The sequence below is a fragment of the Poeciliopsis prolifica genome, unplaced genomic scaffold (genome assembly GCF_027474105.1).
Source record: "Poeciliopsis prolifica strain line A6 unplaced genomic scaffold, Auburn_PproV2 SCAFFOLD007, whole genome shotgun sequence".
Classification (NCBI taxonomy): Eukaryota; Metazoa; Chordata; class Actinopteri; order Cyprinodontiformes; family Poeciliidae; genus Poeciliopsis; species Poeciliopsis prolifica.
The window spans coordinates 1,614,516-1,636,239 of record NW_026562382.1 but is presented as its reverse complement, the minus strand read 5'-3'; the positions used below and the strand labels follow the sequence as shown (position 1 = coordinate 1,636,239).

At 41.6% G+C, this 21,724-nt stretch overlaps 2 protein-coding genes across 2 annotated transcripts; both read right to left on the bottom strand.

Moving 5' to 3' along the window:
* Positions 1-1,195: 1,195 nt before the first annotated feature.
* gjb8 (gap junction protein beta 8) lies at positions 1,196-6,424 on the bottom strand. Its single transcript, XM_055032244.1, has 2 exons — positions 6,267-6,424; positions 1,196-5,104 (listed from the first exon to the last, which is right to left on the bottom strand). The coding sequence occupies exon 2, from the start codon at positions 5,076-5,078 to the stop codon at positions 4,296-4,298; it is 783 nt and encodes a 260-aa protein (XP_054888219.1). The 5' UTR covers positions 5,079-5,104; positions 6,267-6,424; the 3' UTR covers positions 1,196-4,295.
* A 1,902-nt stretch (positions 6,425-8,326) lies between these two features.
* Positions 8,327-21,508, bottom strand: cryl1 (crystallin, lambda 1). Its single transcript, XM_055032463.1, has 9 exons — positions 21,395-21,508; positions 20,484-20,591; positions 20,009-20,135; positions 17,617-17,778; positions 16,819-16,914; positions 16,287-16,385; positions 11,646-11,754; positions 9,136-9,242; positions 8,327-8,759 (listed from the first exon to the last, which is right to left on the bottom strand). Exons 1-9 carry the CDS (start codon positions 21,433-21,435, stop codon positions 8,655-8,657), a joined length of 954 nt encoding a protein of 317 aa, XP_054888438.1. The 5' UTR covers positions 21,436-21,508; the 3' UTR covers positions 8,327-8,654.
* Between the last annotated feature and the right edge of the window lie 216 nt (positions 21,509-21,724).

The following is a 21,724-nucleotide window of genomic DNA, read 5'->3' as shown; positions in this document are numbered from 1 at the left end:
AAGACTTACTTCTCTGATAATTTCATCAGCTCTTTTTTTTTTTGTTTGTTTTAAGTGTGGCCGCAAAAAGAAAAGAAAAACCCTTACGGACTAACTTTTCCAGCTCCCTGGTCTGTCCTGGGGCTATAAATAGTTTCTGGTAACACTAATAATAAGAGGAAAACGTTGCCCTCTGTTGTCAGTTTATGGAGCATCGGCCTGGTGACGCAGATGTTGCTCGGTTAAACGGAGCTGGGACCCTTTTCCACCCATGTCTGGGCGGTCACACTGTGTGATCACGCATGAGTGAGTCCACGGAGTCATCTGCCTGTCCAGAATCACACCACGCCCCGTGTCAGCCCCCCACCCCACCCTCACCCTCCACCCAAAAATAAATCTGCAGGCAAAAAGAAAAAAAAAAAGGACCAATATTTACATTTAAAGTATTTCCAAATGAAACCAATTTTTTAAAAAACTGCTTTGGGATTACTGCAATGGTAAGAGGAATGCAGAGATGCATGTCGTGATCTTACTTGACCTCATGATATTGATGTGTTTTAATGAAAAAGTTATCTTTTCTACTGCATTTAAAAACTAACGTAAGATCAAGGAATGCACCGATTGCAGTTTTCTGGCCGATCGCCTGCTTGTTCCAACTTTGACCAATGACAATTTTTTTCTTTTTTTTTTGTTTGAAAACATTTGCTAAATAAAGCAACAGAGTTGCTAAGTTGGCAACACCGGGACGATAATTGTTAACCACGCACATGGAGGCATGACCTGTCTGTCAGAAAGGTCTCTCTTATGGCAGAGCAAAAGAGAAGAGTGGCTGATTTTGAGGCTTTTGCAGAGGTAGACATCTTTGCATCGGTGGAGAACATGGGTTTCTTGTCAATCAGTAGATCTCCCAAAATTAAAGAAAATCTGAGCCGACGTTTCAATGCACAAGATAAACATTGTGATGTGGCATTTAGTCAAAGTGTGACCCCCCAACCACGGCTTTCAGAACACCTTGTGTAATGAGAGCATATTCTCCACTACAAAAGTGAATACATAAACGACAAACCACACAGGAAGAGGTCACGAAGTACCCTAAAACTAATGCTCCACCCTCAACTTCCTTTTTTCAGAAAACTCAATACCTCGAAATGATAATATCTGATCTTCTCCACCAGCAAACAAATGAGCAAAAGAAAAAGAAAAAAGAGTCAAGCAGTTGTGTTTTCACTAATTTATAAAAAATTTCTCAAAGGGAACAACAAGTTGAAGGATCAAAGTGCAAGTGTACAAGACATCTCATTCAAAAATCACAATCTGAAGCGTCTCATTGGTTCATTTCTCTCTGTTAGCGTTGCATAGCTGTTAGAATCAAACTATTACATTACTGTGGAAGCAAAGTTAGTTTTAAAGTCTGCAGTGATATGGGGATAATAGGGGGGGAGGGGAATTACATCAGGAGGTCAAAGGTCATTTTAGAGAGGGTTTACAATTCATTTTTTTTTCTTTTTTTTTTTTTTTAACAACTCTAAGTTCCCCAGAGTGCAACACTGTGCGGGTCGCTCCAAACACCAAACAACTGCATCAGCAAGAGCTGTTACGCAACCGAACCACGCTGAGCGTCTCACCCGGCTTTACTTTCTATAACAGGGGAATTTACACATCTAATTGGCGCCGGCTCATCTCACTTAGCGGTCATTGCGCAATCACAGAGTCACCGGCTGGGTGCCTGTTTCGACAGACAGATGTGACTAATCCGTGACGTCTATTCCTGGACGGACGCAGCCCTGTTTGGATTTGAGATTTGTCTCAGTCGGGAGGCCGAGTTGTGATCGGAGAGGCGGCTAAAGTAAGACGCACGCTGAAGGCTGATGGATTCAGGGCGGCGTCGGTACATGAGGTGAATACAAGAAGCAACTGAAGCTGTGGATAAAAGCGAAACATGGATCCAGTTGGCAACATTTGTCGGCATATTTCCATTCAGAAAAAGCGTTGAACTTAGGCAAACCAAACATTACAAAGAGCCAAAACTCACATTGATACATAGTTTACATACTTCTTTGATTCTCTATTTAATTTCGTCTGAATGTCAGCAGAGATGCAGCTCAGCCCATCAAAATAATTCGTACTTCTGGAAGATTTAGATTTCAAATTGTTTCCATTCATCCAAGAGATTTGTTTGTGACAAGAAATGACACAACAGATAAGGAGGATCCGTTTAATGAAAAGCAGTCTTCTAGTTGTATTTTATTAAAATAATCTCAGTGATCGATGGAAAAATATTTAATCGCCAGCCAACTTTTTGCATGTTATTTTGTTGCTTGATCTTCAATAAACTCCAAGTCTTTGAGTTTGGATGTCCTCCTTACCATCACCCTCATCTTAAGGTCCCCCAAACATTAAAATGGCGTCAGAAGTCAGTAGAATCATATTTGAAAAAATGATCAGATTATTTTGAATCTAAATCTACCAGGGTTACGGGTAATTTAGGATTTAACTGTACATATTTCTGAAAACACTATTCATCTGTGCAAACTTTGCAAAAGTATTCACACCGCTTAAATTCTCACACAGTTTGTCACATTACGACCACAAACCGGTCAGCTGTGAAGCATGGTGGTGGCAGTATCATGCTGTGGGTTTAGGTAATAGTGGAAAGAAATAGTGGAAAGAAATCAATTAAAACTTGAGACTACAACACAAACTCATTTAAGAAGCATACATTTTCATGTGTTTGAAATGGCCCAGTCAAAGTCCACGAAAGCCAAATCATAATTTAGAAAAAGATATGAAAATTGATGTTCACGGCCACAAAATGTGTTCACCGCTTTGGTATAAAAGTCCAGTAAAAAAACATTGACGTTTGTGGTTGTATGACAAGACGTGAGGAGTTCAAGTGGAATGAGCTGTTTTGTAAGACGCCGTCCAAAAAAACTGGAGAAGAAGAAAAAAATCTAAAAGTTTAAGAACATTATAATCAGGCAAAAGCTAAAAGATGAATTTGGTTTATTAAATTGGAAACATGACGGCTCTATTCTGTATGCGGCGTCCAGAGAGACTTTTCACACTTTCACTATTAACATTTGATTGAATACCAGACTGATAACTTAAAACGCTCCCTGTATTATTGCACCTTTTTTTATATTTCATGTTTTTTTAAAAGGAAAACGCTGTCTGATTTTGTCTTGTATTTGGTCACAATCTCCCCCCCCCCCCCATAAAACAAAACAACAAAAACATTTGATTGATTTTAGTCTCTTAATAAAGTGGGACTCCTGCATTCTTCTCAGTTAAATTCTCACACACAGAAAACGTAAACGTGAAAAGACGATTTAGTCAACACAGCTACATTTTTCACCAATCCGCCTTTGATCAATTGCCGTGAAAAATAGAAATCCCTTTAATTTAGTTCTCGCCTCTTCTCATTGTTCACCACGAGATGTCAGTGTAGGCTCATTCTCCTCCATAGCAATAAACTTGAGCTTTTGTTACAGCTTCATATATCTCTCGTGTAAAAACAATAATAATCAAGGTATCGCTTGGCATTTTGCAATCTGCTGGGGTTTTCCGTGAGAACAAATTGATATTTTGCTTCTCATGAGCAGCTTCATGCTGGTTCTTCTAGCCAAAACATTGTTATAAAACAAGGAATTATTACACATTTTATGTCAAGTCAAATATGCCTTTGAGATTAAGAGCAAGAAGTCCTTCTGGCTTTAAAGCAACTCTTCAAAATTGTAAACTAATGTTTGTTAAACTGCTTTGATTGTTAGTGAGCTTGCTAGGTAAGTGGCTAGGTAGAACTCAAACTAAACTAAAAAGGAAAAACAGTGCATGAGTGGAAAATTTAAGGCCACACGTGAAAATACACCACCGAGTTCTGCTGCAGGTTAAGACGCAGAACTAAAACTTTCCCACAGGAAAACAGACTCTGTCTCCCACTTGACCAGGGGTGGACAATCCTGGTCCTCTAGGGCCGGTGACCTGCAACTCATTGGATGTCTCCCTGGTCCAACACAGCTGAATCAAATTGCTGAATCATCTCCAAAGTGCAGCGTTTGGAGGACAAAAAGAACCTGCTGCTGGACATCAATCAACCGAATAATGGATGTAATATATGAATGTTTGACGAACGAGGGATTTCGCTTCTTTTTATTTTTTCTGCTAATGACCTCATTGACTCAGGTGTGTTGAAGTAGAGACACATCTAAAAGTTGCAGGAGACCGGCCCTCGAGGCCTGGAGTTGCCCACCCCTGCACTAGACGGCTCTAATGGAGGTCCACAGATGGGACCAAAAGTCCATCCCTCTCGTCGCTCTTCAGCACACGGTCTTGTTGCTGGACGAATCCGTGGAGGACGACAACAGCAGCCTCTCGTTCTTCTTGTTGTCCCTCGACGCGCTCTCGGCGTAGGGGTGTTTCCTCTTGCTCGACCGGTCCATGCACCTCAGGAGCGCCTTGGAGATGAGGTAGAACAGCTCGGCCACGTTCAGCACCATGCAGATGGCCGAAGAGGCCACCATGAAGATGGTGAAGACCGTCTTCTCCGTCGGTCGGGAGATGAAGCAGTCCACCTTGTTGGGGCAGGGCCACTGCTCACACTTGACGAGCCGCGGCATCTGGAAGCCGTCGTAGACGAAGTACAGAGCGTACATGAAGCCCCCCTCAAAGATGAGGCGGAAGAACAGGCTGCAGGTGTAGGTCCACCAAAGAGGGCCCGTGATGGGCAGACGCCTCTTTTTCAGGGTCTCCAGGTCGCAGTTTTCGGTGCCGTTGGAGGCCAGAATGGTCCTCTTGTCGCCGCGCTTCCTGTACGCGACGTGCATGGCGACGAGCAGAGCCGGCGTGGAGACAAAGATGAGCTGCAGGCACCACATGCGGATGTGCGAGACGGGGAAGAAGTGGTCGTAGCACACGTTCTTGCAACCGGGCTGCTGCGTGTTGCATGTGAAGTCTGACTGCTCGTCGCCCCAAACGCTCTCGGCGGCCAGGACCAGGATGGTGATGCGGAAGATGAAGAGGACGGAGAGCCAGATCTTCCCGAGGCTGGTGGAGTGCTTGTTGACGCCACCCAGCTGGGCGTAGAGGGCCCCCCAACTCATTGTGGTGACGAGGTCCGCGGAAGCTCCTGTAGGGGTCAAAAGAAGGTATCAGCTGAGTAAACTGAACCTGTCCTGATGTCTCTGACGACTGGGTACATAAAAAACACCACTATCTTCATCAGTGAAGAAAAAGATGGCCTTAAGCAGGCTTTTGGACACGTAGGAATGGTGTATTTTAAAGTCAAATTGTCACAACTTCAGAGAAGTAACGTCTCTATATGACAAAGCTAAGTTATTAGTTTGACGACAGTTAGCTTTAACAACCATACAAGACTCTGAAACGTTGAGACATCCCGGTTAACTCATAAAAATGGCAAGGAGGCCATTTAACCACTTACAAAGATCCTCTTTATTTCAAAAAGAAGTTTTATTTCAATATTGTTTTATATTTATAAGAACAAAATTGCACTATTATCAAAAATATAAAAGCTTATTACCTCACGTATTACATGGCCGTGTATAAGACGATAACGATATTTATCGTCAGGTTCAAATGTTAGGACCTTCAGCTAATGTGTCAGCTTTGAAATCTGGATATTGTTCAGATAAAGTTAAGCAGAGCTCGTTTACATCATGTTGGACCACACTGACACACATATGGTGACTTCAGACATTGAAAGTGGCTTATAATGACGCATTTTTGTTAAAAAGTCCCACATGGACCAGTTCATGTCTTCTGGCTCTTTAAGAAATCTTATGCATTAACCTATTTTCAGAGTATTGATGACCAACGTTATATTGTGCAGTAAGACATATATGTCTGTACTGCTGAAAACATTGGTCTGCCTCCTAAAAGATTAGGAATCTTTTTATGTATTTTATGTCCTCCTACCTCCTTTATTATTACTATTATTAATTTACTTATATCATTTGAAACTGCGAGTCTGTAATAAAGCCTAACTTTCTACAACTCTATTAAGTCAGAAGGAATAAAAGGCTTAAAGCATGGTTATATAAAAAAAAAACACCAAAAAGCAATATTACACTCAAAATTAGTTGACCAAAAGAACACTATTTAACGAGATTTACATTAACTTTGTATTGTAATGTTATTTTGTATTTTAGAACAGAATCCTACCAAATACTAACTTCTCAATCAATAAAATGTCGATTAAAAATGATCAAAACTATTAAAAATGTGTGTGTGTGTGTGTGTGGGGGGGTCCAACCAGGGTTCCCCACACTTACCTTTTTCCTGTTTGTCCTATAAATTAAGATGAAGGTTTTTCCCATGAAGAAGGAGAAGTAGTTGGTCCTAATGTCCTGCGCGGCGCGGCAAGAATGAAGAGCGTTTGCGGACGAGCGTCTTTGCGCAGCGTTGACTGAGGCGCACCTGAGTCTGCGGAGGCTTTCCATCATCCTTCCCCTCCTGTCGACAGAGAGGGAGGGAGGGATTTGGGGAGGGAGGGATTAGGGAGAGAGGGAGGGGCCAGGCCGGGGCTCAGCGTGGCGTCAGACACATCTGAGGGTCCAAGAGATTAATGACTGATAGGAACAGCTCCACTTCCTCATCATTTAACTGCGTTAATATATTTGTAGGCTAATTAAATTAAATACAACTTTATTCTTTTGTCTAACTCTTTTAGACACTTCAGCAATGTTCAATATTAAATATTTTTGCTTGTGTTACTGCTAATGGCATCAGGTTTCCCAAAAGTGTCTTACTGAGCCTTTAAACAACTGTAAATGTACATGTGCACTATACAGGATCTTCTGTCCAAACTGATGGCAACACGCTTCATTTAACCTCAAAATGTTTAAATCTTGAGGTCAAATTAGTTTTAGTTTAGTTAATACATGGTGTTACATCTGACCACTTTTTCCTTCGAGCCTTGGATGTTTGGGTCATTTGTTTTCATGTGTCCTGGTTTATTTATATTCGTCAGGGCTTGTCGTATTCAGTTCATTTCTCCGTGTTTATTTTTGTTCCGGTGATGTTGCAGCATCAGCTCCTTCCTTTGGGTTTGGTTACTTAGTTTATTTTTGTGTTTTGCTTGTTGAGGATTTGAATTTAGTTCTGTTGGGTCAATGTTTTCATCTTGGTTTGTCATTTCTTTCCGTCTCAGGTCAGCTTCCTTTGTTTTAATTCATCCCTCTCCCTGTTCCTGTGCTTTCTCCCCGCCACGTCTCCTCTGATTAGTCCACCTGCCTCCTTCGTCATCCCCTCATTCCCCTCTCACTGGTTTTCACTGAATCTTTCCATTGCATCACCTGTTCTCTCTCCTGTTCTTCCTGCAATTCAACCTTGTAAATTTTCTTTTTTGTTGTTATTAAAAATGATATATGTAGCATACTATTATCACTTTCTTCAACGTTGACCCTGTTGTGACGAACTGACTGAATATGTAAAACAGATACAAAAGAGATTCAGGAACGCAATGTTTAGATCTTATTCTGCTGGTGTTCTCTATATCTGAATTTGTTTGGCCTTTTCAGTTAGACTCTTTGCTTTTTAAATGACTCGGATGAGTGTTAAGAGACCAGATATCCAGATAAACATCTTTGTGAACCAGGCCTGTCACAATAAACTATTAATCAATTAATTGCATGATAAATGAAAGGAAACTGGTAATTTTCAGTTGCTCAATTTATTGCTTTTCTCTTTTCTTTTTTTTCTTTTTTTTTACCAAAAACTGAATGAAAGAAGCACTTAATCTGCTTCTTTCAGCTCAATTATCCCGTTTTTTGAAAGATAATTTTGTTTACAGAGACTTCATAATTCATTTTATTTGTTGTTTCTGTTGTTTTCTTTATTTATTTTTGAATATCTTAAATGTCTTCCAGTCCCAGTGTTTAAATGTTCATTAGAATTTAAAGTTTATTAATCTATGAGAATATGTTCTTGCATTATCAAGCCATTATCACTTGACAATGGTCTCAAAACAACAATGTTGCCATTTATCGCAATAAGTTCTGGAACAATTTATTGTCCAGCAAAGTTTGTGATGGTGACAGTCCTGCCGTCATGATCAGTCCTTTCTGCTGCTTTCTCTCAGCCATGATTCATGAAACGTCCGGTGTTTGCACTCTGCTCAGAAATCTCAGTGACACTAAAGGTTTTATGGAAGCAGAGAAAATCATTTGAAAACAGGAAATCCACTCAAAGCCCACGGTGCGTTTTCCGTCACTTCCTGCTGTCCCATGCAGCTTTGTGTTGGTGGAAACATTGATGAAAGAAAACAAAAATCACCTCTGCACAATAATGGTCTTCTTGAAATAATAAAAAAGTACAATAATAGAAGCAACTCTGGAATTATTTCTCAGTTTTATTTATCAAAACATCATCTCACAATTTTTCTTTTGATTTTTTTCCTCACATTGAGTGTGATTGTTTTCATCTTCCAGGTTACCAAAAAAAATCTACAAAGCAGACTTGAGAAAACTAAAGCAAGCTCACAAAAATAACGTCAGCGTAGCGAATGCTGGACAATTACGATTAACCGCAAGAAATGGTTTACAGAGAAATTTTACAAAAATCTTCCAAAATTTCATCCTATCAGTCGCATGATTGACAGTGGAATAAGGTACTTCCTGATTTCAGCAGTCCGATTTGATTCTGGCCTTCGCTCGTTGAGCTCAGTGGTCCTTCTTTAGCTTAGCCAGATGCATGAGCAGCAGGTCCCTCCTCTCCTTCCTGGCTGACAGATGCTGCTGGTCGCAGGGAATAAGCTCAGACATCTCCTGGAGACATCAGCAGAGGAAACGAGTGAGAGGAAAGACACGAGGAGTTTCAGGCAGTGACACGGTGACACGGCCTTGGGCGGACTTGTTGGAGTTTCTTCTACACCGGTTTAACGACAACAGAGGAGCTATGAGGCTCTTGGGGCCAACCGGTGGACAATCAACCAGGTCGTCAATGTCAGGGAAATGTCTATGCAAGCAGGAACTACTGGCTTTCACTAAGTCGGAGCCAAAAACATCATCAAAATAACTACAAATGAAAAAACAGGTCAATAAGTCAATTCTGGTAGAGTTTGAAACTCAGGTTTCTATAAACGAGCATCATGTGTCTTTTCTTGACTTTCAGCTAATGTCAGCGAAGGTTCCTCCTGGTTACCTTAACGACGCGCTTGGCTGGCTCTCCGAAGAAGTCCGGTACGGGCCCGAAGGAGTTCAGGAGCCTGGCTATTCCCTCCCCGTAGCGTCTCATGTAGTCCTCCAAACCTGGAAGAGGGGACAGTGCCGGGAATGAGGAGCGGATCGGGGGAGATGCTGATATCTTCAATTAATCATTCAGGATCATGAATATGTACTCCCATCCCATTCAAATCCCATTTAGAGTTCGCCAGAATAAAAAACACATAAAGAGACCAAAATTCAGCTCTATGGATTCAGCAAGGGAATCTTAAATATCTATAAACACTGAATGTAAATCAAATGTAACTTATGTAAGAAAAAAGAAACAGTCTGAACAAAAGGTCTCCGTCAAGTGGAAAGCTCAGTGTTAAATGCCTTACTAATTAAGTCTTAAGTCTCCATTCATCTTCTTTTAACTTTCAGAAAGATTTAATGGAGTAATTCTCTCATTTATTAATCTTTAATGACTAACTTGTGATGAAGTCAGGACCCCATTTGGCTAATAAATGATTTAAGTGCTGATCAAACAAATGGTTACATATTAATCTGTGTGAGTTGTGCATCTGTTCCTCTATAAGACTTGTATGCTGAAAATGGGCAACATTTTTAGAAGATGCTTCAATCCATCTGGACAGCTTTCACACTGAAAATCCATAAACCTGAGCTGTCGTTTATGATTATCAAGTAGGTTTTACCTAAACTCGAACGATAGCGTCGGGAAATGGCTCGGCTCGCTTGTCTAAATGTCTTCGGAGCTGCAGGATCTCCGAAACACCGACGCAGGCTTTGGAGCGGCGACAGCGACGAGGAAGATAGTATCAGAGGGAAGGCGGGCGGTGTGGTATGTTGACAGTCCTCTGATAGGGAATGCTGCTGGAGAGTTCTACATATTTGAATAATAATAATAAATTTAAAAAATCCCTGAAGGAAAATCTGGGGGCTACAAGAAAAGCAATATGTCCAAACGGCTTCAGACTAATTTAGGCCGGGTGCGGCACAAAAGAAAAAAAAAAAGCACTGAAAGAATTTTACGCTGGATTTCAAAGTTGACCATCTTCTGAGTTACTGCTCCCGTTTATTTCCACGATGTGAAAGCAGTACAAGCCCGAGAACCACACTTATCTGTCTGGTATTGTCCTCATGCTGAACCCCGACTGTTTGAATTGTACTCCTACCGACCCATAGCACCGCGGTGCGATAAGTGCCATCTACGGTCAACTAAACATCTCCCTGCGATGAGAAAGGTCGTCCCCTGCACCGGGAAACTTCATCGCTGTCGTCTGAATTTATCCACTTGCACATGTTTTTTGTGGTTTTACAGTAAATTGTCTGAACCTGGAGCACATTTCTGCAACAACTTTACATTTTGTTTACTGAAACTTTGTGTTCGTCAATGATATATAATCATTGAGATCAGTGGTTTTATATGACGCAAAACGATGAATACTTTTTGTGACATTTTCAGTTATTAATCTGTTTCTTAAATTTTGAATTTCCCTTTTTGAAAAAGGTTCAACCTTGTTGCTTTTTCCAAGGACTGTGGATGTCTGTAACCAGATGGGAGCTAACAGCGGCTACAATGTTTTCAACATAACACAACAAACGTCTTCTCTGTCCTTGGCTTATTACCTTCTTTACGCCTGGATAGTTTATTGCCAACACTTGTTTTTCCTTTTCGTCTGATGCAGGTGCTTCTGACAGAAAAGTGGGTAGCGTTGCCCGCGTTTATCAAAGGAGCTTGTGGGACTTCCTTAAGGCTACAATCAGGGCCTTTTTAGTGGGTTACTCCTTTGAGGAACAATGTCCCGCTGTGTACGTTAATAGTTTACAAAAGTGCTCAGGTAGGGCCCAGAGGGACAGAGAGACAGAGTATCTGATTGGACGGATCTAAGAACCTGCAAGACAGACCTGGAGTAGGTCCGAGCAATCCTTTAAGAACACGATACATACGACTGCTTCCTGAGAAGGAGAACAAAAATCCGACCCGTACTGTAACTACACGTAGAGTTGGCACCTGGTTTGAAGGCCGCGATGAGAGCTGTGTGAGTTTTAGATTACTGGTGTGAGGGAGAGCATTCAGCTACCCATCAAAAGGCAGCTTTGTTCGGCCAGAACTGTACTTTATCTCTCTGTGTGTGTGTGTGTGGAGTCAGCCAGGGATACTCTCTGGGTTTCACACTCCCCTTTGATATTCTCCATCACCATGAGGTTTCGATCGCAGTGCGACACACAAACACACACACACACACACACACACACACACACACACACACACACACACACACACACACACACACACACACACACACCATCACAACATGGTACGTTACACAAATGTGAGCCACGTCACCGACATGAGTTACATGAATTCCCAATAAGTAGCCTTGACCTCCACCTGTTTACAGATGAGTGAAACGTGGAATTCAAACTTCAAAACGCATCACTAGCTTAATCACACACCCAATCTACACCTAATGACGGAAACATTACCTTCGGGTGCGTTCAGGTGCATCGTTTCCATGGGACCTATAAAGGCGTAGCGCATTCCCAGTCCCTCTGACATCACCAGGTCGATATCCTTCACTGATATCACACCATCCTGTCAGAGGAAGACATGAAACAACAATAAATATCTCATCTGCAGGAAACTGTATTTGGCTCAACTAGATTGACAAAGATTGCATCAGTGGCTACACTTCCTACCAAAACTATTTGTGGTTCTGCGACAAGAAGACAATTTCCAGCTTGTTAAAAAAAGCTCAGTCTCCGTCAGATTAAATGGAGAGAATCTGAACAGTGATGTTGAAGTCTTGCCAGAGAGTCTCATCCTAACACATGAATATCTTTTGATCTGAATCACTCCGTTGTTGCTCCGGCTGTTTGGATTGCCTTGTATTGAGTTCCTCCTGTGTTCTCATTTGCTCTCATCAGCTTTCCTGGTCCCTGTTGAGCAAAACCTTCCCCACATCATCTCACCATGTGTTTATGGGGATCTGCATTGTCAGCTTTGCACCACACATAACGATTCTGGATCAGTCTTAAAGTTCCAGTTTGGTCTCATCTGACCATTTCTCAACAATGTCGTTTTGTTAATCTGGCCGTTGCGTTTCTATAAAATTCAACTCGATTCTCCTCTCCCTTCAGCGCTCTGTCTGGGATTAGTTATTAGTTTACCTCTGGTTTAGTTTTAGCAATAGTAGCGTAGGAAGTGAACAGTCCGTGTTGGCCACACTTCCAACATGACGAGCAATGAAAGTCAGAGCTTCTCTCTTTGCAGTGGTTGTTTAGAGCGCACACAATTTCCGGTAAGCTTCATAGAATCAAACTGCCGTATTATATACATCACGGCCAAACGTTAGCAACTGGGTAAAATCAGATCCAATTATTGAAAACTTCATCAGAGTTTATGCCTCCAGGAAACAATTGTTTTTCAATAGCAGAGGGTCCAACGCTCTGGATGAACCAAATTGAAGAACAAGGTTTTGTTGGCTGTAGTGGCCTTTATTTGCAAGAGAAAAGCAGGTAATGAGAGAGAAGGAAGACATGCACCAAAGGTCAACAGGCAGGGTGTCAGGTTAAACTGAGCAACCCAACAAAGCTGCAAATTTTTGCTTCTAATGTCTTCTCAGGGCCAAGTTGTTCCTGATCCCGTTTTTAAACACTCTCACCATATAGAGTTTCTCTGACCCAGCAGCTTCTGTGCAGGGAGGAGACAGCCGAGGATGGAGGGATGGAAAGAGGGCCAGACGGAGGGAGTGGTTCAGGTATCTCTGGGTTTGAGATGCCTGTTGGCTGACCACAGAGGAAACAGATACAGAGAGGTGGAGGAACAGGACAGGGTCGCCTTTGTTTGGCCCCTACGTCCAACAACGGCGCTGTTATCTGAGAGAGATGGGGTCTTTTCTCTCCAGTAATCACTGGGAGTAACGAGGCGCTTTCTCAGCCGCTCTGCTTTCCACCGCTGGCCTCGACTCAAGGCCCCGGTTTTTTTGTGTTTTTTTTTCTGGGTTTGTGTGCGTTTCAAGGGGTGAGAGAGAGTTTTGTTACGTAAGGAGGAACGTATAAGATTGCAGCCAGAATGGTGTTCCTGATAACCGACGCAGACCTTTGTGTCCTGTTGGAGTTCTTTTTTGTTTCACAAACCCAGCAGCTTTTTTTTTTGTACTTTTACAGCTCATTTTGTTTCTGATGAGGGTTTAAGTAAGAAGTATCAGCAGAAAGATACAATGTGCGCTGTTGCTATTATTTTTATCCGCCACCTTTCCTACTTTTCCCTCTTTTTTTAACTTTTTTCCCTTTTTTTCAGTTTTTTTTGCGTGAAACAGGCTGATGAAGCCCACTGTGAAACTAAATTTTTCTGACTGCAGCGACTGGTGATGGAGTGTTTAACAAAACTACGCAGCTACATTTAAAACTGCACTCAGAAAACATCTTGGAACTCCTAAAGCTAAAAGAAGGCTAAAAATTTCTATTTTGAAGCATATTTTTGATAAAGTTTCTAATAGACAGCAGAGGTCAAATAAGTTTTATATTTGAGGGTTTTGTTTTTTTTAAATATTAAACCAGTTATGAATTTCATGTTGCTTTTCTGATCATGGAAGATGAAAAAAATAAGCAAATTAAATACAAATTTTCTAAATTTTAGGCTTAAAAATAAGTGAATTTCAACTTTGTTGAAAATACCTTAAGGGGCCACTACAATTTAAAATCAACTTTTTAAACTTTACATTATGCTATAATGTTGTTTCCTCATCCAAATCATAGAGTTGCTGCTTTGATTCTTTCGTGCATGTTTGAGAAATCCTTTAATCTTCATGGCAACCATTTAAGTGTGCAAAACGCCTGGTTGGACCTAGCCCCGCCTTCGAGGCACAGCTCCTCCTCAGATCTCCAGTTTCTAATCTTGGAGCCTCTGCCTCACAGAGAAGGCCTCCCCCACTCAGCTCCTTCAGACTAGTCCGCAGCAATTAGCAAGGGCCTGGTGGAACTCAGCACCTGTTAAGCTCATTATACAAGCTTCTTTTCCGTTGATAAAGGATTAATAGAGGAGCCATGTTGTGATGACTTCCTGAAGATGGAGTTTCAGAAAGAGCAGGAGTTTCTTAAAGAGACAGAGAGCCAATTTCAAGGTTACAAAGTAAAAATTTCTTTAAGTCGTATTTGATATAGGCAGCATTTCTTTTATAACAACTGAAGGCGACATTGTTACTTGATCATGCTAAAAATGGCACTTTATGCCCAGAAAGCACATATGCAAAAAAGTTAAGCGATTCAGATATGAATGATGTAGCAATTCTAACTTTTAAACTTCTGTTAAGAGCAAGTTACATCTACAATGGTAAGTAAAGATCTCCAGCCCTCCTACGTTTCCTGTCATCCAAACCTTTGTCCAATCCTTTTGTGACCTTGAGTAATGTTTGCTCAGGCCTAGCGGAGGCTTGCCTTATTTTTCTGCCTTCTCGTCTTCTACCTGGAAAATCTCGCTGAAGCGGTCTGCAGCGAACGTCTCTCACATGCAGCAGCGGACGTGACAAAAACAGCGAACTTGTGCCTACTGCTTGCATTAATGAGTCATATGTATGTAAATCAGCTCAGTTAGACACTTACTGTGCTTCTAACACATGTTGGCAGTCGCTGAGCAGGACGCAATTTCCCCTCGTTTGAGCTGATTTACAATGAGAACCTGTTTGACTGAGCTGACAACACAATGAATCTGCTTCAATTCATGCGTACTTTATTTGATGTACAGTAAAAAAGAAAAAGAAAAAGAAGTTGCATGTTCATTGCTTTGTTTTAATACTTTGCTAAGCAGAACAATAATTTCAGTTTTACATGATGTTTCAGAGACGCTTCATACAAACCGATGTCGCGCAGCTCCACCCAGTGTGGACGCATGTCACTTACAGAACGTAACAAGGCAGTAACTTTAGTTTTGAGTGTCGACATGCTTTTCGGAGTGCGCCTCGCCTAGTGACTGACTGGACGACTTCCAGCCTCCACGCTGGAGCGTCTTCAAAAGTGAAATTCAACGCTTCTACAACAAAGTGGCATTTAGGCCAAATGGGACCCCGGCACAGCCTCGGAGGTCGCCCTACCCGATGTAAACCTGAAAATGAAGTGATGAGGAATGTCATGAGCCTGAAATCTCGAATTTCCTTGAAGTGACCATCTGTGCTTTAGTTCCTAGAAGAGGAAAGTTGACTGAACGGCGACTGTTCAGTTGGGTAACAGTGACTAACACAAAGTGCGTTCTCACCTGACTGCAACCCTCCTCGCCTCAGCAGTGGGATGAAAAGCCACTCGTTCGCTCAGTGACTCCTCAAAATCTCACAGCTGTGAGGAGAGCTTGTCAGATCTGTTTTGCTGAAACTTAAAGAATCTGCATGGATAAACCTCAAGAAGCTCAGTGCGCAACCCCCCCCCCTAAGCAAAATGCTCGATCGTAAAAAACCAAAACTGTATTTGAAAGGATGTTAGCGAAACTAGCTCAAGTTCACAAGGGTCAAAGTTCAACAATGAATAGTTTGGAATCCGAAGCCGCAGCAGCAGCACTGACTGCTGGCTCCCAGGCTTACTTAATGTCTTGCCGGTCTTTAGGAGGAAAGACTAACCATTTGCACACATACTGTAGCAGAGCTAACTTTTTGTTTGGCGCTTTAGCACATGAGCTAACTTTGAAAAATTTACCGGCGGCATGCTTAGCTGCAGTTTACGTGGCTGTTTTATAAACTTTCAGTTGAACAAACGTCTGTGTTGACGTTTTGTTTTTGTTTTTTTTGTTTTTGACCGCTTGCAATTTTTCAAATAGACGTTTATATTCGTGCTCTTATTTTGAAGGGAGCGAGTGACGTTTCTTCCGTGCACAGACTGCATCGCTGTAGAACTAGTTTAAAGTCGACTGAAACTCAAGGCGCTTTCTGACCCAAGTCCAGTAGACTGGTGCACCTCATCATCAAGAAAGAAACATCATAATCATATCTCAAGAAAACAGCCGAGAAGTTAAAGCTCGGGTTCAAATGACAGACAGCAGTCACATTAGTTAATAAATGGGTTACCCAGGTTCAGGTAAAAAGAAATGTCACAACTTGACTTCAGTGACAACACAATAGCAGACCTCACCCTGACACTCACCTGAACCAGCCTCCAGGACTCAGCAATAATGGCTGCCTGAACTCTGTTGACGGCAAAGCCGTCAATCTCCTTCCTCAGCAGGACGGGCGCCTGGCCGACCTGAACCAAAACAGACCAGAGTTCAGGCAGGAGAGCCACAGAACCAAAACCTGAAATTTAAAGCTTCTTCCTGGGACAGTTAAATTGTTTCATTTGTTTTGATTTAACAGGTAAAAAAAACCCAACTGAATCAAGATTCACAGTAAAGCTTTGACTTCTGGGAAAAATCTCTGAGTCGTTTTCAGGGATTAAAGGTTATGAAGTTCAACTTTAAAGTCTTACAAAGACCTTCTTTTAAGCAGTGATTTATTGGTTATGGATCGGCAGCTTAAACAGGCGTTTTCAGCCGTCATGTGGAAGACGACTCAGTACCAATCAAGCCAACCTGCAGAGTTAGTTTGAAGTCACGGCCTGTTATACCGGCCAGTCATTTCATCACCCCGACATGTTCTAACTTCAACCATCCAGGGGAAGTTTAATCTGCAATCTGCACCTTGGTCATCAGAGAATGGGTGGCGTCCATAACGGCTGCTGCCGTCTCTGGGTGAGGCACCAGCTCGACCAGTTTCACATAGTAGGGTGGGTTTACCTGGAGGGAGCGAGACACGAACGAGGAAAGCTGGTTATCCTTTTATCAGAATATTTGCTATGGTCACAAAATCTATTCATTCTTCACTGTTGGATGTCGCGCAGCTGTTAGTGTGGATAGACACCCTTCAATTTTTATGCTTTTCATGAAGATTGTTGATTTGTTTCACATTGCGTTTGTGGTCGGAGATGGAAATACAGTGTAAGGAGATGTATTACAGCGGTCGTAGATATAAAAAAAAAAAACAACAAAAAAAGCCAACAAAGAATACATTTCCACCAAAAAAAAAAAACTGCATGTGTTTTGAGATTAATCTCAGAAATTTTCTGCAATCGAAAATATATGGAGGTCTCTGAGTTTGAAAAGTTGCGCATTTGCGAGAAAAAAACTCACAAATTTTGATTTTAATCTCAGAAGTTTTCTAGAAAAGGCATGGACATTTCTGAGTTTGAACAGTCACGCAGTTTCGACTTTTCAAACTCAGAAATCTCCATGTTTTTTCTAGAAAATTTCCAAGATGAATCTAAAACAATTTCTGAGTTTTTTTCTTGCAAATTTCAGACTTTTCAAACTCAGACGTTTGCTTGCTTCTTCTAGAGAATGGGGGGGGGCAGAAATGTACTCCTTCTCATTCTTTTTCCTAACACCATGCGCTGGTGAATTAGAGCTCTTCTTCTGCTGCGGTTCTGTGTTGGCACCAACCGGGTGGGACACGAGGCAGCGGCTTCTCTCCTCCACTTTGGCGAAGACGCTGCTCGGCACCAGGCAGGAAGTGGAGCTGCTCAGAATCGCCGCTTTACCCACGAAACGTTCGACTTCCTGAAAGACGCTCTGCTTGACTCCCAGCTCCTCGAAGACGCACTCCTGGAACAGGAAGACACGCGCAGATTCGTGACTGGACCGATCACTTACTGCAGCACCTTAACCTAACATCATCTGTTCTTACTTCTCAGCCTTTTCACAGATTTGTTAAAAAAACAAAGAAAGGAAACGAAGGAATGACCTTTCTGACGGTTGATACAAAAGACCAAAATAATAAATGAATCCATGTAACACTGCTTACAAGCACTAAGATTATGATACAAAGGCATATTCTTTATTGTCACTTCGAGGAAAATATGTCTCAGACTCAAACGCCCTACGCTTAACAAACAAGACAAGAAAAATACAATATTATAAAATAAAATACAATATTTGTTGTTTTTGTCATCCCAGAACAACTAAGCCATGCACTTAATATGTCCTCAAAAGATAAAAACTAAAAACAATTTCTCACTTTTATTGTTATCACAAAATATCACAACAAACCCTCAATGTGAAATCGCGGATCTGACCGGTGAGGATCAACGCTAGTCCTGCTAATGACCTGCAGTTTGAGCGGGGAAAAGCTCTCGTGCTTCCTCCTCTCGACTAGAATATGTGATCAACAGAAAAGTGACCCGCCGGGCAGCTTCACATGGGAAGAACACGGGAAGTGAACAGCGATGCCAAGGAGGGAAAACCTTGTTTTGTGTCGCGTTTCCTCGTCTACATTATATCTTGGAAGGCTGCTTCAGTGAAAGTGAGCGCTCATTTTTTCGCCCCCTGCCCTCTTTCCTCTGATCATATCTGCAGGGAAGAACAGCAGCCTTGTCTTGCAGGCCTCCTTTGGTTCTTTGTTTAAAAAAGGTCAGCTTTCTATCCGATTTCAGGTGACTGGTACTACATTTTAAAAGGGTTTTAGCGCTGATTGTGGTTTGGGCTCCCAAGAGTGGTGGGGGGAAAAAAAAGGAGATTAGGAACTTTCATCATCAGGAGGTCAAAGTGTGAGTTAAAAACCTCCTGTCTGTTAAACATCAGAGTAAAAAAAAACACTCCCTGCATATTCTCTTTGCTTTAAAATGCAAGAAGCGTTTGGTCAAACGTCAGACTTAGGATGTTGCACCATATCACTAAAAAAATCTATTTTGAAAACCTTGGAGTGAGCCCCCTTGATGAAAAATATATTCAGTACCTGCTTAAAAGTTATTTTCAAAAGCTACTTTTAATCTGACAAACAAAACCCGTTCTTATGTTCTGACTGATTGAATATGGCTTTAGATATTTGTGCCTTTCATCTGTCTATTCATCTCTTCTCTCACAATATGTGACTGGGGGAATAAAGCTGGAAAACACAAATATTTTCCCCCACTCCATTTTCTTTTTTGACAAACATTATGGAGCAGAAAATTTGAGAGAGCAAATTCCACATTTTATTATTTTCTTTTTTTTGCATTTGAACTCTGTACTTTGTCTGTTTTAGCTCATCTGATTTGTAAGAGCTCTACAATCATTGGAGCTCAGTTCTGGGTTTAATAGAGACCAACAGGAGCCCTAACCAGGGCAGGATGTGATGTCACTGGGAGTCTGCAACCTAATTGTTTCTTCCTCTTCTCCAGAAATTTCTCATTTCCGACAAAAACAATCTGCAACAAATAAAACCCCAACACAGGTCAATGCAAAACCGGCCATATATTTTTTTTTTGTTTTCAGATTTCTCTGAAGTCAAACTAAAAGCCGTTTTGCTCCGCAGAGAAAAAAAAAAAAAAAGAGCTCATCTGCATGTGTTGGTAGACATTAAATCTCTGGTATACATTTCTTGTTTTGATGTTGCTGTTTTGACCAGTGAGGTTTTTCTGCTTGTTTCCAGTGAACTGCTCCTTTAATTAGCAAAAAGCAAAATCACACAAGAAAAAGAATGTTTTTAGTCACCAGATACTTTTTGTTTGCTTTGGTTTTAGAACAAGTAGAGTCCAGAAACCCCCCAAAAAATATATATATATATTTAAGTAATTCATTTAAAATTTTAAACGAATATATTGAGTTGATTTCACTTAATAAAGAGCAGGAAAACAATGTGCTATTCTGCCCCCTTCAGTATAAACAAGGCAATTAAAGAGCCAGGATGTTTTGCACTGAGCTCAGTGTTCTCAGTTTGTTGAAGTAAAGATAAGATAGCACCAATTTCTTTAAGTAATGGAAATCACTGCTGTCCAACCACATTCCGTTTGAAATCAGCGCAGCACATCCCCCTTGGTTTTCAGGAGACGGACGCAGACTCGTCTGTTTGCGTTACCTGGACGAAAAAGGCTCCCTCCAGCGCTGGGGCCAAATCGTCGTAGGAGGAGAGCAGGGCGAGCTGCTGCACGGCGCTGAGGTCCCCCCTCAGCATGCGGGCCTCTTCCAGCTCCTCCAGCTGCTTCCTGAACCCATGAAGAAATATGTCAGAAAACCTCCGACGCAACCAGACGGGCTTCGGAGACGACAGGAAGCATTCCTACTGAACTTCCTGGAGGAATTGTTAAAAAAATGTAAGCTGTTTCTCAATGCTCTCCAGCCTAACAATAAGGATATAAAATGTAGTTCATTTAATAGACAATCTAATGTGAAAAAAAGGAAATCTACAGAGATTGCATATAGTAACTGCTAGTATTTAAGGTCTCTTCGTGCTCTCTTTCATCACATGGTATATACAGTAATGTTGGCTTTTAACAGTAAAGATTTAAAGAGCCTCCCGACAGGAACATATTCCATGCACATCCGTAAGTCACCTGATCTCCGTGACAGCCCTTGCAGCCTGCCCTGGCTGGTTGTCGTAGATCTTTACCTGGTAGCCTCCACTGATGAACACCATGGCCCAGGAGCGGCCGATCAGACCACTAAACACACGCAGGAAGAGAAGAAGTGTGAGGAAAAAACTATTGAAACTTCACACTGCAAAATCTGGCGTGTGATGTTATTTCTGTAAAATCACATATGAGCAAGTTAAATGCATAGCTAGTGCTGTTTATTTGTGCTTGAACATAAAGTAGGCTTCTGTTTACCTCCTTCTTATGTCTAACTTAATAACTGCTAAAGATCATTTCTGATCTCCTGAGAATCTCCCACTGTGTAATGATACATTTACTGAGATGAGTCCTTTAAAAGAAACAAAAACAAAATCAAAAAGGTTTTCAAAACATCTGAGTCACCAAAATTGATACACGACCTGAAGAAGACTAACTGCTGAACCTGAAACAAAATATTTACCATATTTCTATGCAAGCTATGAACTTTTGCAAGCTTCCTCTTGCTTATTGGTGCAACTGCTGACAATTCAAACTAAAGATGACTTTGTGTTGACGTGACCTGTCAACAGAAAGGTCACGTTCAGCTGACTGCGCAGAAATGCTGATCAGGGTACAAGAAATGGGTTAAAATGTAAACCTGTACTGACAGGGATCGCAGGATACAGACATGCAGTCAGCACGGCTGCCAATGAATTAAAGCAATGCTGCAGTCGAAAGAACAACTCGGACAACTCCAGCTGAAAAGGACAGACGCAAAAGACCCCCAAAAGTTGGCATGCAAAAGACAGACTAAAGCTGCGTGCAGAAAGCAGCGAACTGAAGATGAAGACAGGCAAACTGGAAAACATCCAAACTCAACCTGAGCTGCTGTCATTTTTCTGTTGTTTGCTCACCTGCCGATCACAGTGATGGTTTTCACCTCAGACGCGCTCATTATTTGATATTATAGAGCCGAAGTCCCTCAGTTACCACATTATATCCTGCACCGCCCCTCCGGGGTCACGCTGTCTGAGCGGTACGGCAGCCCAGATGGACAAACATACTTTGGCAAAGAATTCAATATTAAGAAGATGTAATATGTTTGGGTAAAACATCACACTCTAATAACTTAACTTGATATATTTGTTATGCTATCGTTTTATGACTTAATATAAATAAATAAAACAACTGAGTGCTAAATAAAACACATCGATGTCGTAGCTTCCCCGCGTATCCTAGCAACC